The sequence below is a fragment of the Falco naumanni genome, chromosome 10, assembly GCF_017639655.2.
Source record: "Falco naumanni isolate bFalNau1 chromosome 10, bFalNau1.pat, whole genome shotgun sequence".
Taxonomy (NCBI): Eukaryota; Metazoa; Chordata; class Aves; order Falconiformes; family Falconidae; genus Falco; species Falco naumanni.
This window is the reverse complement of record NC_054063.1, coordinates 7,537,320-7,552,500: the sequence shown is the minus strand read 5'-3', so window position 1 is coordinate 7,552,500 and position 15,181 is coordinate 7,537,320. Positions and strand designations below refer to the sequence as shown.

The following is a 15,181-nucleotide window of genomic DNA, read 5'->3' as shown; positions in this document are numbered from 1 at the left end:
GACATCTTCTTGGGTACGTGAAAGAATTAAACCAGCTCTCCCATCTGCTGGGGAGTGATCTTGGGGTCATGCTAGTGTATTTGTTACAAGAAAGAGAAGTCAAACTCTTTGCCCGTCTTTTTAAGGAAGATGGCCACTACTACACTTTGTGCCAAATGTATGCTTGCTTTTAGTGTGGGGTACAAGGGGATATACATTGGTCACATGTGATCAGCAAAGCCAGCCCATTCCTACTCCTTCCCTTCAACATGTTAAAGGCTGCCCTTGAAGTTGTGCTTTAGTTATTGGGCCATTACTTAGCCCCAAACACTGACATAATCCATGTAAATAGGTACATAAATAAATAATAATAATAATATAACAATAACAACACTTCCAAAAGATGGCACAGGGATGGGTGGCCAGACTTGGGTTAGCCTGGGATTACTTTCTTAGTTTCTGTCTGTTTAGCCACCTAACCTCTGATTCTAAATAAATGTTTGTGCCAAGAGCACCTAAACATTTATGAAAAATTTTGTCAGCCACCTGACTTTTGCTTTGGTGCCCAAGAGACTTGCTGGAAGTTGTATGGAAAACTTCTACCAGACTTGGAATAAATCCCAAGTCTCCCTAGTTCCAGTCTAGTGCTTTAGCTGCAAGACCTCCTGCCTCATTCCCAAAAGTTTACTGTATCCCCTTCTCCCCACAATTTGTCAGTCATATTTGCTTGGGAAAATCATTCATCAAAGAAAGGGGGTGTGAATCATTATATCATGTTATTACACGTGGCAAATTAACTTGTCGCATGTTGGAGAAAGAAAAACCTGGGGTTTATTGCTCTTGCCTGAAAATGGAATAAACTCCCTTAATGTCCTCATGCAGACTGACTCTCTCAACTGAGACCCCCTCATGTGATGCCACCTGCATTATTTTGGGCTTAATTGCAACACTTTTATTGTTGTTATTTGCACTCATTTGCTCTTGAGTATGTCAGATTTCCCTTGTGTGTTTTCTTTTTTCAGATTTCTGCAGTGCTCCTGAAGCCAACTTAACAGAGACTGTTCTATTGAAAGCTTTCTGAAATCATCCTTAAATTATGCTGCATAATCTCTTGAAATTAAGTCAATGGCAAAATCCAAATGTAAGTTTAATTTGGCACCTTCCACTTAACTGATTCCCAGTGTATAAAAAACGCTTCAGTTAAGTACTTAAGATGACATTTAATTGGTCCTGAGCCTCGTACTACTATGTGTAAAAATCTCTGTACTCTTCAAAAACTTTAATCACTGTCTTTCAGGCAGGGTTAGGCTTCTTAGGTATATAAAAGCTTTAAAGCGGGACAGACCAAGAAACTTGTTCCAAACTACACAGCTGTCCTCCGTGCTTCTTCATACCTCTTGGTAAGTAAAGGGATTCTTAGTTGGTAAGAGTTTAAAAAACTATCAGGGACAGTTGTTGGGGGTTTTTTAGCTCTAATTAAATGAGGGCAGGGAAGCACCTGTAAGTAAATAAGCAGCTGGAGGAAATAAGGAGTTATCCTTGCTTCTGAGGAGACCTTTTTGAAATGTGCAAGAGGGTTAGCAGGCTCTTTTGCTGCTTTCTGCTTGTCCTGCACAGTTACAGCTCACTAAGCTGAAACTGGAGTACCAGACAAAGAAGTGGAAAGTTATCCAAAATTGCTCACTTGTTTAAAAGTAATATATACATTATTCTTAGTCATTCTATGGCATTCGATCTTACAGCTACATTTCAGTTAAGTGTTCTTCTATGGGCACGTTCTTTCTCTCTTGGTTTTTTTGGCAGTAGTGTTCCTTTCTAACAGTATTTTAGTGCTCAGAATTGACGGCAAGCTATATTTTATCCATATAATGTTTAATTTAATAAGCAAAATGTGATTATTTGAATTAATTAGTGAGTGTGTAAGAATTCAGTGTAATGCACTTTTGATACTCACTTTTAAATGTATGCTTATATCTATTGATTTATAAATATTTGAGGTATATTTATGCAAATTTAATATACTAGCAATGCAAGGTATTATAGATCATTTGCAAGAGTGTTGTAGTGTGAATTCACATTTAAGCAGTGAGTGGTGTTCATTAAATGCCTGTGCTTCAGCTGTGTGTTTGCATGGCGGTATTTTTTCTTTTAAGCCTTAGCTATTAAATCCATTGTAAAATACTGCAGAGTTGTATCTCAGCCTTTTTAAGTGATTGCTTGACTCCAGTGACTGTTTGGTATGGAAGCTATAGTCAAAATATGTCTATTTAAAACAGATGTAGTCATTAGCAGGCCCTCTAAACTGTGCTTCCCAGATTCTTCTAAGTCAAACAGTCTCCTAAGCAGGTTAGGAGGCAGATGATTATCACCGCTTCCCCACACGTCGCCTCACTCCTGCAGCGGCAAGGGGCTAGTGCAGTAGAAATCAGACTTGTTGCTTAGTTAACAGACAAGTTTGCTGCCATCCGTGCTCCTCATTCTGTCTTGTTGAAGCTAAAAAGAAATACTAGTGCTTGCTCTACATTATCTATTTTATATAATTTTATATATATACGTATATCTCAATAGGCACGGTAAGGAATGTTGCTCCCCTGAATGCTGCCGAGGGTTAGCGTTGGTTGGTGATTTGTTGCATCATGTTGCAACACTCTGGACTGCTACAGGAAAGGTCCTTTGGGCCACTGTGATTCCAGAGAACAGCACCCAGGGTGAATTTAACCATAGTGTGATGAGCAGGAGGGGTGGGCTGTGATAATCTGCTGTGGAAGAGAGAAATAGCAGAGCCTGAGCAAGGCCTTGCTGGTAACAGAAGAAACAAGATTGTTTCCCAGAGTGCCCTAACCATGACCTTAGGATAGGGATTTCTGACTGACCCTGAGCCATGAAGCATTAAAAAAGCAACAGATGATCTACTGGGCTGTCACTTCTTGACCTCCCTGTGAACAGAGAAGCTTTTCTAGCCCTCACTGAGAGAATGGTATCATTTCTGTAGTTATCTTTACCGCTTTCAGACTGCGTTTCTCACCTGTTCAAAGAGACCTGTGGCAACTGCTACCGTTTCGCTCCAGTTATTTTCATGTTTTAGGATAACAGTTCTTCACTTCTGCCATTTGCTGATGGACCCAGAAGCATGTGAACCTGCCCATCTGATTTCAATAGTCTTTTCCTAATCTGGTAAGGTGATTTGTCATTTTGTTAAGATACCCAACACGTACCTCTTCTTTAGGACTAGGGGAGTTGCCACCATTGTGTACAGGGAGTAGGAAAAAAAAAAGGGGGGAGGGGCTGAGTTTTTCATGGGGAATGGACTCTGTGGTCTACAAGCACAAAATTGTCTGGTCTCTCAGCTGTGACCCTGTTACAGCAGTCACACACATACCCTTCCCCTGTGGCTGGCTTTACAAGAGAACAAAGGCAGCAGAAGTGGGTTTACACAGGTCTGGATAGAGGATTTGCCTGCTCTTCGCAGAGTGTCTGTGCAGGTGATGCCCTGCATGATACAAACAGGTGTTACCACCTGCAAACAGCTGTTACAGGTGTGTTGCTGGTGTTACAGGTCTGGGTCTGATGTGCATGTTCCATCACTAAGTAAAGCAAATGGTGTGTCTTGCAGCCAAACATCCTACTGCAGCAGTTTCAGTGGTCGTTCTCTTTGGGCTACATCTAAATATATATGAAGCCAGAGTTTGTCAGCATCACTCTGCTGGGTTGCATGCTGCCTGGTATGTTATGGTTACTCTGTGCTGCTGTAGTATAGACCATTGTAATCAGCCTCTGGATGCTCCTAAATTAAGGCAGATCATCTTTTACTCCTAAGAAACCTCCAGAACCCAGCTGCAGCTATAAAGCTGCTATCAAATGGAAGCTGGCTGCAGTTCAGAGTAGGGGCCAATATTTTTAACAGCATGAAATTTTGTTATAGGGCTTCTGGAAGGATTCTGTATATGAACTGGAGCAAAATCAAAACCGAAGTCCCCTGTGTGGAAAAACAGGTGAAGAAAAGGTTGGCTGTGTTTGAGAAGGGATGTGCATCTCTTATATATACTACAGATAACGTCCGAGAACATTAATTTGGAATAAGGTGTATCTTCCTTTACTGTTGGCTTATGTTAACAAGTGCATTATAGTGTCGTGACCTCTTGTGTCTGATCTGGTGTCTAGTAGAACATACCGGCTGTATTAATCTAATCAACATAATCAGAAAATAATTTGATATTTTGTTAGGAATTAAATCATAAACTCTACCCATTCTGTATGGGCCTGTCCTTCTCCATGTACTTTCATATTGCCACTGGTGGCTTTTTGTTTGCATTACAGCAACCTGAGGGTAAACACAAGGCAAGATCCAAGATAGGAAGGCAAATTGGTTTTGCAAACATGGCAGGGAAAGTGTGTGGAATCAAATGCCAATATTAATGCATGACATCTGCTCTCTGCTCCAGTTCTGAGTAAAGTAATCCAGTCCTAATTACACACTGCTGTGTCCTCTACCAGCTAAGGAGAATGGTGCAGCCATTCTTAGCACCGGTATATAAATTTCTTTCTGGATCTGATAGATACATTAGATGCAGGGCAGGCTTTTCATTTTTTGGCTGTCAGTTGCTTTGGGTAGCACAGAGAGAGGGGAGGAGAAAGGTTGCGGCAGGAAAAGATCAAAATCTTCCAAAAAGAGCTCTGCTCCTAGAATAAAATTTTTTCCTAGACAACTTTCCCTGCAGACCTCAATCAATATTATTCTCATCTGAGTGCACATATTATTCATTAAGAAATGTTGGCAAGATATGCAGTATAGTGTATGCCTTCATTAGAGTCTCCACCTGCCTGCTTTTATCAGAAGATCTTCAGTAACTTTCATCTTCATCGAACTAGTGTCTGTCTTTGGATTGGGAAAGAAATCTTGTAATTTTACAGGATGGGTTTATTATTTTTTTTTTAAAAGTGAAATATTCACCTCTTTGGTTTGTGCATGTGTTTTCTCATCTCACATGTTAATGGATCGGGATTATCATCATTAGATTCAGACTGAACTGGATGCTGATGAAATCATGTGCAAAAGATAGTCCAGTGCCACAGACCCTCACTGGCTGTGTGACATGGGAATAGCTGGAATTCCTCCCTTGTCTGTTCAGCAGCCATGTCATATCCTTTGTGTGCACATACTGCTGTTGTGCCAACAGCCATTTTCCTATGGAATCAACATTTTCAGATGATGTGTTGTTAGAATGACACTATGAAGACCTGACAAATGTCACCCATGCCAAGTAGAGCCAGAGGGAGCCACAAAACACGAGGGACACTGGCAGCATCTTAGGATATTGTCATCACAAAGCAATGTGAGCCTGACATTGCATTTTCTCTTCTCAGTTCATGTATTTCCATTTCTGACTAATCTGTGTCAATTCTGCCTAGTCTATTCAGCAGCAAGACAGTGAAGAAAGAATCTCACAGAAGAAAGGCACTGGGATTTTTGGACAGTATGTTATGGTCTAGCTCCATGACTGGGACCCTTGTGTGCTGCTGCAGTAAAAAGAACTGATAGTAACAAAACAAAGAGCCAGCTCCATGGTTCTGCCTCCGTTCATCCATCTCACATTTGATTAGTCCCTGCTTGACATCGGGCTGGGAGCAATAAGCTCTGATCCTAACAGTGAATGTGGCATCAAGCCCGAGAGCTCCATGTGTCACTCCAGAACCAGATACTGTCTCACTGGATTCCTCCATAGAACAACTGAGGCAGATGTGTGGATGACAGATTCGTCTTTCGGGTCTACCTACCACACCCACCAAGGTAAGGATCAAAAGGCAGGTCTATCTGCAGGAAGACACTGCAGTAGCAATTAACTTTGAAGCAGAGAAGGATATACAGAAAAGCAAATTATTGGTCCAGATGAAAGTGAGAGACATAGAAACTGTCACCAGAATTTACTCCTAAGATTTAATGGGGTGGGTTTTGTGCGGTATTGTGAGGAGGGGTTTAAGGATTCTTTACCGCTTACTTTAAAGGATTCTGGAAACTGCACGGATACTGCTGTGTGCAGGGTCAGAGTTCATGTGTTGACTCACTTAGAGAGGTTGGGCTGAAGGTGCATTCCTGAACTTTTGCTTGACTTCAGTATGAATTGAAATTTTACATCGCTGTTGAGAACTGAAGGAGCATACGAGTGGAAGAACACATCTCACTGGAGCCTGGGAAAGTTTTGGGAAGTAGAAGGAGAAAGGAGGCTTCTTGGAAAGATGAATCTCCTTTTAGTATGCGTTCCCTGAAGCCCAGGGGAAGGCAGCCTGTCCCAGCCCCTTTTCTGGGCCTCCCCTAAAGCTATTCACTCGTGTCATAGGTTCCTCTGCCTTAGACCTGCCCTTCTCCCCAGGTGTATCGGTACTGCGAAGACACTGATGGACCTGCAAGGTGTCAAACCCAACCCGATCCTCCAGTAGCTTGTACCCACTCACAAAACCTTTCTGATGCTGGTTTCTCATGTAGAGAGAAACTTCATGGAGTTCTTTGCAGCTGAGCTGTTCTGGGGTGACAGGATCTGCCCCTTAAACGTCTTATGAAACAAGAAGCAGACCAAGAATTTAGGTCTTGCTACTTTTATTTTTTGAAAAAAATATTTTTCTTTTTAACTTTGCACTATGAAGAGCAGCAGCAAAACTTCTGAATAACTAATTTATCTGCTGTAAATTTCTCTAAAAGGTCATTACAGACTGTAAAGCCTAATGGCTTAAAGTGCCAGCCTTATATCACAGTGTTAAAGAACCCATTCTCTAGAGGTAGTGTTTTTGAAGCTTTGCCATTTTTCTCCTATCAAAGGAAATGCTGTATTTTTAACAGACTATTTTCTTTTTTAAAAAATGGCCTATATTTATGAAAAATAGTTAGCGTTCATTTCACATAACAGTAACAGAATTGAGTGATTTATTTTTACAATGTATAGGCAGGGAAGTTAAGTAGATCAAGCAGGAGTTTAGAAATAATTGAGGTCTGTAGATCTCAGGTATGTATTTAAGTGGTCTTTTGAACTGCAGCCCATGTTCTGTGTGAACATAACTTTGCAGAGCACTTGTGATTTTCCTCTTTTACAGGACTGCTGAATTGTGGTATAAGGTCAGGCCTGTGGTCACTCTCTTCTGACACTAGCAAGGTAGGTGCAAGTGATTCTGAAATGGGTTATAACATAGAGATCTTTTGTAGCTAATCTAGTACAGAGCTGTGCAAATTGTCTTGGTTATTTGTGTGAATTCAAGAAATAAAACCCATGTGTCTAAACTGGCAGACAAAAGTCTCATCTGCTCAGAAATCTGACTTTGGAAATGGCTGCTAAATTCACCATATGCAGCCGTGGTCTTTGGTATGGCCTGATACTGCCTTCACTGTGGGATTCTGACTGGCATATGACTTAATCACCTTCTTTTTTGTTTTGATTTTTTTTTTCTCCTGTCAGCTGAAAGATAAAATAAAAAACATATTAACCTCCCTTATGAAGCTTTATAATTCCCAACACTGAAACATTAACCAACTCCTTAATTAAGAGAGACTGAAAGTAGAAGAATGCTTTTATGTCATTAGCTGGTTTTTGCTCCAGTCATCTGCCTCATTCAAGCATAGGATAATATGAAACCTCACGGGTCTGCTAAAGGCTTGACTTAAGTATATTGCAGACTTCCTTTGCAATTTAATAAGAATGGCACATTGTTCTTAAGAAACTTCATTTTTTTCTTGCTTGTGCTCAAGGCTAGCAAAAGAAAAGTAAGAGCAGCTAGCGAGCAAGTACCTCAAGTTAGACCCAGAGGTCTGAGCCCTAGCCCTTACTGCAGCCCATAGGTGTGTTTATCCCTGGGTACCTCTTCCCTCCTGCACCAGGAATATCAGGAGTTAGCATTAGACCAGAAGGTTTCCTGGGCAGAGCACAGCTGTCCTTTTTTATCTGTAGTCTCTGCAGTATTGTGCATGATGACTTCTCAGAGCTGCCTAGACAGGGCGAGTGCAAGGTATTATAATTGAATGAATAACGGTGCACGTTAATGATAAACTGGTACCGCAGCAACGGTGTTGTGTGGTCCTCCTCCGGCAGTGAGCTGCTTTAGTGCTTTATTCCACAGGACAGAGGGTCAGGGAACTGAGGCTTATTCCCAGTTCTGCCACTGATCCGTGTTAAGTTTTCCCAGTCACTCATTATGGCGCCCATTACCTATGGAAGCACTTTTCGAAGGAATGATCTAGCCGTTCCTCTCTGGTGTCAAGGTACTAAAAAATAAAGTGTGGTAAAATTCTTTGCATAAGATTTCTAATCTACTGAGTGAAGGAGGCTCAAAAATTACTGGAACTTGCTCACTTCTCTGAAATGACTGGCTGAACAGAGATAATTGAAAACCATGCAGAACAATGCTTCACCACGCTGCAAAAAAGTCATTTGCCTAAAGTGGGAACCTTTACACTGGGGTTCATCCCTTCATTTTATCAAAGCTGTAAACCTAAAAATCCCCAGAACTGTAACTGTAGGATAACAGCAAGCTGTTCAAACTGCATGATGTTTGTTTGGGAACGGAATGTTTTCGGTTTGTACTTTCTTTGCATTATTTTTCTCCCCTTGTGTCAAGCTCCCTCATGCGCATGCACATGTGCAAATTCTCTCTTGCCTTCTCCCTCCACCTCTTGCTTTTCCATCTCCAGTGACCACATCCCTCTCAGCTCGAGTGTGAACATCGCTTCTTAAGAACGATACCAAAGTCAGCGTCTGTTTCCTCAGTTTCTTCCTGTTCTACCTTGGGCATCCCAACAGTGACCTTGAGCTTCAGTACGTGCAGACGAACACCTGCTACTCGGTAAGTCTGTGTTTAGATGAAACTGCATCACCCCTGTAGCAAAGTCAGAATTAAGGCTCAACAGTTGCATACTAAGATCCAGAGATTCTGGGTTTGCACCCAAAAGTCTCCTTGGCCACAGTGAGAAAAGGAATAGGCTCAAGGGCCAAAAGCACACTAAAAAATGAGTTGATGTATGGTGTTCTCCAGGATCAGTATTTTTCAAGTGCTGCTGTGTTCTTTCAGAAAAAAAGAAAAAAGACTAATCGAGTTAGATGGACCAAGTTCCTGTGGGTGCAGTATGTGCCATACAGTGGAAATTAAAGACCAGAGTATTAACAGGGTTTGTTGTGTTACAAAGCTGAAGGCATTTTTATCCTTGTCTGTGTGTACTCACAGAAAAACATACTGCACTAATGAAACACAACTTTGTGTTCCCAGTCATATTTATGCTTGCAAGGAATGAAGGTAGCTCAGGAAGTTTCTTGCCAAGCAGGCTTAGCTACAGGGGTGGGTTTTTTGGTGGGGGAGAAGAGGAAGTGCTTGTGGGTTCCCCCCGGCCCCTTGGCTTTAAGTTATGTGTACAAGGTGTGTTTTAAAGAGAGTGGTAGAGTTGCCAAACAAGCAAGTTCAATCATGGCTGTCTTGACGTGGGTGAATCGGAAGGTGGGGAATTGGGGAAGGGATAGCTCCCATGAGATGATGTGCAGCATTTTCTCCATTGAAATCTATCAAAAATTGTCTGGTTCCCCTCAAGGGGAACCAGCCTGAACAAAAGTCCAAAAAAAGGCAATGTGAGGGGACCTAAATAAAAGCTAATAGATGAGCCGAGCTAATATTAGTTTCCTGATATATAAAGCCAAATGGATTAATGGATCAGCTCATGCATTGCCTAAGGAAACAAAAAGAAAATCTTCAATACTTTTGTGCACATTGAGGTTGTGAACAATAAAGGTATTTAGAAAGTAAAAACCTAATTTGGGGGAATCAATTACTACTTCTTTCTTCTTACCCGTTTTTTATTTAAAGGAGGTTCACACAGAGGTAAAATTTGGGCAGCACGCAAGCCAGAAGTCGTGCGTCTCAGATACTACAATGATGGTCGATCTCGGTTTGCATCAGTCTTGCCTAGGCTCTTTTTAGCATTCCAGCTTCAGCTAATGGAAATCAAGCCCATTATGGTAAATGTAGGAAGCAAGTACATTAATAGTGGGCACTGACATTAATTCAAATGGTAAACAATTCAGAACTGTTCCCAGTACATACTAGATTATGTATCATCTTACCTGCTGCTTCAGAGGGCCTCTTCTTTCACAGGTTTTTAAAGTACAGAAGGTTGTCTGCCACAGAGTTTTCTGCTTTGGTAAACAAAACTATTTGCAAATTATGCTTTGCTCCCCATCAGCCCTACATACTTTTTTCTTTTTGGATTTGGTTGCAAGAGAACTGCCACCGTCACAACACTGATCCGTTCCTGGCTTTCAAAAAAGAGGGGCGGATGGGGCAAGTTTAGCAAAGGGGAGAAGTGGGGAATAATCAAATGGAAAGGTAGAAAGAAAATTGAGCTTATTTATACAGTAACACGTGTGTTAGAGTAATGCCTCCCTTCCCCGGCTATACGCTCCCCCATTTTCTCTCTCACACACGTATATACACACACACTTTAACTGTGCTTTTGTGTTTTGTCAGAATTAATGAGAAAAGTTCCCTTGCCCTAGGGGTAATTAGTGTCCTTGGAGTTAAATAAGCTAATACTTAGACACCTCTGGCACAGGCAATTATGTTTGTGTATTGAATAATTGATTCAAAGAGGGGGGGAAGGGGCTGCTAATCAGATCTGAGCATAATGAATTGATTTAATTAACAGGGGAATCTGAGGGTCCCTGGGAAATGTGTGCATTTATTCAGCAGCAGGAGAGAGTGCAAAGCACATAAATTGAGAGAGAGCGAGTGAGCGAGGCAGGCGGCAAGTGCTTTTGCTTTCAGTGATAGGTTCACATCTTTCCTCCCTCCCACCCCCCTTCCTTTGAATATAATTTTAGATTTAGAGTGAAATCAAGAGAAAAGCACTTTAGAAGCCTGGAAAGCTCTTGCAGTAGCAACAGCAAAGGGGGGAGAGGTTGCGAGCTCTCACACGCGATTACGTTAAGACAATTTTTGACAGCGCAGGTTGGAGGGGACGGAGCGGGGGAGCCGGCCCCCGAGACTGTGCCTCCCTTACCTTTTCTCTCCCCCCATCCCCCGCCGCCTTCTTTTTTAATCCCTAAGCTGGCACCCGCGCCGCAGCGGCGGGGCCGGGGCCGAGGCGGCTGGCGCATCAGCCCGGCTCTCCGGCGCCCGGCGCGACCGTAGCCCGCCGCGGCCGCGCTCCCAACTCGCGTCCCGGGGCAGCGCCGGGCGGCCGCGCCGCTGCCCCCCGCCTCGGCAGCCCCCGGAGCCGCGCGGCGGCGGCTGGAGGGGGAGCGCCCCAAGGAGCCGGAGCGGCGGCGGCGGCGGCCGCCCTCGGCGCCCGGGACAATGGTGCTGGACAAGGAGGACGGTAGGTGGGAGCGGGGGGCGGCGGGCGCGGGGGGCTGCGCCGCGGCAGGGCGCCGCTGCCCGGCCTGTCCCGCATCGCCCGGCCGGTGCCTCACAAAGGGGCCCCGGCGAGCGCGCCCGGGACGGGCCCCCCCGCCCGCCGCCGCCCCGCCGCGGTTCGGAGGCCGAGCGGAGCGGGGTCTCCCCGCCCGGGCGTGCCCGGCCCCCGCCGAGCGGCGCGGCGGCCGCGCTGGGGACCCGGCGGATAGCGCCCCGGACCCGGGGAGCGCTGCGGGGGGGCGGCTGCCGCCTGCAGCCCCGGCACCGGGCCCGCCATCGGCGCCGGGGGCCTTGGCGTGTGGCACCGGCGGGCCAACTTCGGTGCCCCCGAGGCCGTGGCCGCCGGAATGCCGCCCGCTCCCGTTCGGCGCCGCCTGGCGCGGTGCGTGAATGCCCATAAAATGTCTCGGGGCGGGGGGGGGGGCAACTCGGGAAAGTGGCCACCGGGCTGAGGAGGCCAGTGGGAGATGCCTTCCTGCGCGGTTTCCCCCCCTTGTTTCTCTTCACCTTCCCCTTGCCTTTTGATCTGGAGTTTCTGCCTCCGAAGGTGAGCGCCCGCCGCCGCGGCCCCGCGGAGCGATGGGGCACGAAGAGAAGCCCCAGGCTGGCCTGTGCCGCCAGCTGTTGGGAGGGGGCCGGAGCGCGCACAGCTGCAAGGTTAAATGCTCCTGCCCCGGAGAGGTGCGTGGGGAGGGAGCCTGCTGCAAACCCGTCACATGCCTCTGGGCCCACAATCCCTTTCCCAGCGTTTTTTAATTCCTCCGGTTCCTGGCGGCCCTCTGAAGTAAGCTGATGTAGTGTTATTAATGGGGTCTATAATGCTCCAGTCGAAAGCGCGTGTTGAGGAGGGAATGAACTCATCTGAGTGGCCGGCGAGGGCTGACAGTAGAAAGACTTCTCTCATCCCTCGCCCCCTGTGTGCAAAGGTAAAAGGGTTAAGTAACGACAGAGGAACTGGGCGAGGGTAATTTCTTACTGGTATGTGCAGCAAGGTTTGTGTTTCTCTGACCTCGCTTTCAGGGGTGACCTGCGTTGCGAGAGCCCCCTGAATTTTGCTCGGTTGTTGGAGGAAAAGGCAGGCAACGCTTTTAGAACGTCTCCATTAATACCCTTTAATAATAACAATGACTGGGTGATGTCTTAATCCCAGCGACTCTGTCCGAGTGTGCCTGCCAACCTGTATCCATTGCAATCTGATTGAGGAGCTAACAGCAGGATGCTGCCTCCCTTGCAGAAGCGAGAGGCACAGGTGAGCTGGGAGGAAAAACTGAGATCTGAAGAGGGTTTCCTGATAGGGGTGTTTGGGTTCTTTCAGGTGTCGCAGACATACTCATTAAACGCAAGGAGCTTGGGGCCGGCACGATGGTGGTGTAAGGAAATTAAAGTAGAACCGTTGATTATCCAGACGGTTCTCAACAGCCTCCTTCCAGGAGATCTCATGAGTGGCTGCATGAAAGGGAATAATGGTGGCGATGGTAGGAAATTAGCGCAGGGTGCACTTAAAAAGGAGGAAAGAGGAAACAAACCCCTGATGAGAGGGATGTGGAGATCAGAGCAACAAACTGCAGTAACGCCTGGGAATCTCCTGGGCTGTTGACAGAGTAGTTATGCTGGAAGAGGAATTAGGCTCACTTTTAAAAGTGTGCTGGAGAAATTGGGGACAGGAGGTGGGATTGAGAGAAGAAACTTTTTATGAAGAGGTTATTTTACCTTTGTACGTTTCATTCTGCCTGATTCAAATGGGCTCCACTTGCCCGCTCATCTGTGAATGTTAAAAGGGGATGCTGGACCTGCGTAGGTTACAAATGGATTAAAATGGAAGCTTTTGCTAACTAAACCAACTCCTTTTGAAATCAAGCTTGAATGAGCTTGTTAATAAAAATGGGTCTGTTTTACTCCCATAAATGGCGCTTTTTTTTTTTTTTTTTCTTTTTCCCACCAGAGGCCAGTCTGATTTCTACCATCTAAAAATCCTGGCGTTGTGGCTAGTATCCAGTTCCCTCCTTGATTTTTAAGAGGCTTTGCCATGCGTGGGCTTTTTGGTTTTGATTCTTTGGTGGTGGGTTTTGGTTTTGGGGGGCAGGGTTTGAGGGGTTTTCTTCTTTTGAGGTCTCTGGCAGCAGTGGGGCTATTCGTAGTTACTACTGTGTGGGGAAGGTAGTATTTCAGAAATACCCCCCCTGCTCTCCCAGTGGTCCTTGTGGATCGCAAGGAGAATGCTTGCTGCCTAATAAATAGAGGTTGCAATGTATCCTTGCTTTTGCATCCCTGAAGGCTACTTACTTGGCAAGCTGGGTCATGGCCATGGCCTCAGAGGCAGCCACCCACTCTTCCGGCTCTGGGCTGGGGCTGTGAGGGTGCCCTAGGGGTGCGTGCTAGCCCTAGTGTGACACTAGGATCACCCGTGAAGTCTAATAACTACTGTACAGCTTTGTGAGTGAAAAGCTTCCTTGGCAAGCACACTTTGTGGCGCCGAGAGAAGTAGTAGAGATGCAATAATACTTTTCTGTGGTCTTCATGGATATCGTTGAGGATGAAGGAGCAGACTGAAAAAAAAACAATAACAATGTTTTTGACTTGATGTGTTGCGGCATCACATCAAGTTATGTCAGGGAGGTAACATCATTTCATATGTTTGAAGTGACAATAGTGTAACCTGACTGATGCAACGTGACTTGATATGAGAAAATACCATTTTACAGTGGAACTTTGGTAAATACCTTCCCAAAAGAAATGTTAGGAGCTGAGCGAGGGGGGGGGGGAGGTTGAGAGTGAAAAACTTCAAGGCTTGCATTTTAGTCAGTTCCGCTGCATAAATCACTGCTGAATTTGCTGTGGGCAAGCCAACCTACGCACCATGCAGTGCATTTATAAATTTCAAGATAATGAGTTAAGATATTTCTCAAATACATAAATGTTTTGATTGCAAAGACCAGACTTCTGCTTAAAAAAGTAAACTGACATCAGGTATCATGATTAATTCCAACAGATTGTGTTAATTGTGGTTGACTTTAACTGCTGTACAAATTGTTGGGGGTTAGAAAACTTCTTTTGTTGGTGGTGTGTGAAATGAGTAAGCAGATAAAGCGTTTAAAAATATCTCCTCGCAAAGGGAGTAAACCAGCCTCTATGACATGATGGAGCAGTAAAGGAATAAAACATACATTGATCTGGTGCTGCGCATTTCTTCACAAGCGCGTTGCGTGTGCTACTCTGCCACGGAAGTCAGCTGCGATAGGCAGTGGCTAACTTCATTTTTATCAAAACGCTGCCTTTCTTGTAATTACCAAATAGCATAAGTTTAAATGTACCGTATATTTTGGGGTCAGTCTGTCCTTTTTGAAGGTGATAGGGTTGACAAGTACGCAAACAGAAAGACTGAACGTTTTTGGAGTTCACCCGTTTCCTAAAGGAGGCCAATAGTGTATTAGAAGTATTAAAACACCTCACGTTTAGAAAAGCCTGTCTTCTTGTTAGTTTTTGCACTGATTCTTTTAACTGTTAGACTTTGATCTTTGGGATAAAGTCCTCCTCCTTTTTTGCTTGTGATGCTTCTTAAAATAAAATGATTATTTATGGTGGCCGCACTCCTACGCTAAAATACATACTCAACACTTGCAAATAGTATCACTAGGAAACAGGAGTTGTTGGAAGTTCAATGTAAAACGTTACATTTAACATCAAATATGTTCAAGGACCGTTAGGATTAAGTATTCTGAATGCAGGGGGAAGGAAAAGCCACTTGAGCTGGGGATAAGGAATCTAATTAAAAATTGGTATTAAGGATATAACTTGAGCCCACTATCATGCTTTCTGGAGTAGC

At 44.7% G+C, this 15,181-nt stretch overlaps 1 protein-coding gene and 1 long non-coding RNA gene across 4 annotated transcripts in view; both read left to right on the top strand.

Moving 5' to 3' along the window:
• The window catches only part of LOC121094374, a 9,417-nt gene extending 6,237 nt beyond the window's left edge, over positions 1-3,180 (top strand). Inside the window, exon 4 of the long non-coding RNA XR_005829833.1 lies at positions 1,002-3,180. This is a non-coding gene — a long non-coding RNA (uncharacterized LOC121094374). The remainder of the gene's footprint in view (positions 1-1,001) is intronic.
• A 743-nt stretch (positions 3,181-3,923) lies between these two features.
• LMO1 (LIM domain only 1) overlaps positions 3,924-15,181 on the top strand; it is a 68,560-nt gene continuing 57,302 nt past the window's right edge. Inside the window, exons 1-4 of one of the 3 annotated variants that reach the window (XM_040609528.1) lie at positions 3,924-3,971; positions 5,389-5,767; positions 7,063-7,121; positions 8,651-8,802. Coding sequence is in view for 1 of the 3 variants with exons in the window: in XM_040609526.1 (XP_040465460.1) it covers positions 11,299-11,320 (22 nt within the window). In the remaining 2 variants the exon portion in view is untranslated. Of the gene's footprint in view, positions 3,972-4,233; positions 5,768-7,062; positions 7,122-8,650; positions 8,803-10,829; positions 11,321-15,181 lie in introns of those variants that run through there. The other 2 variants (XM_040609527.1, XM_040609526.1) reach the window with 2 other exon arrangements.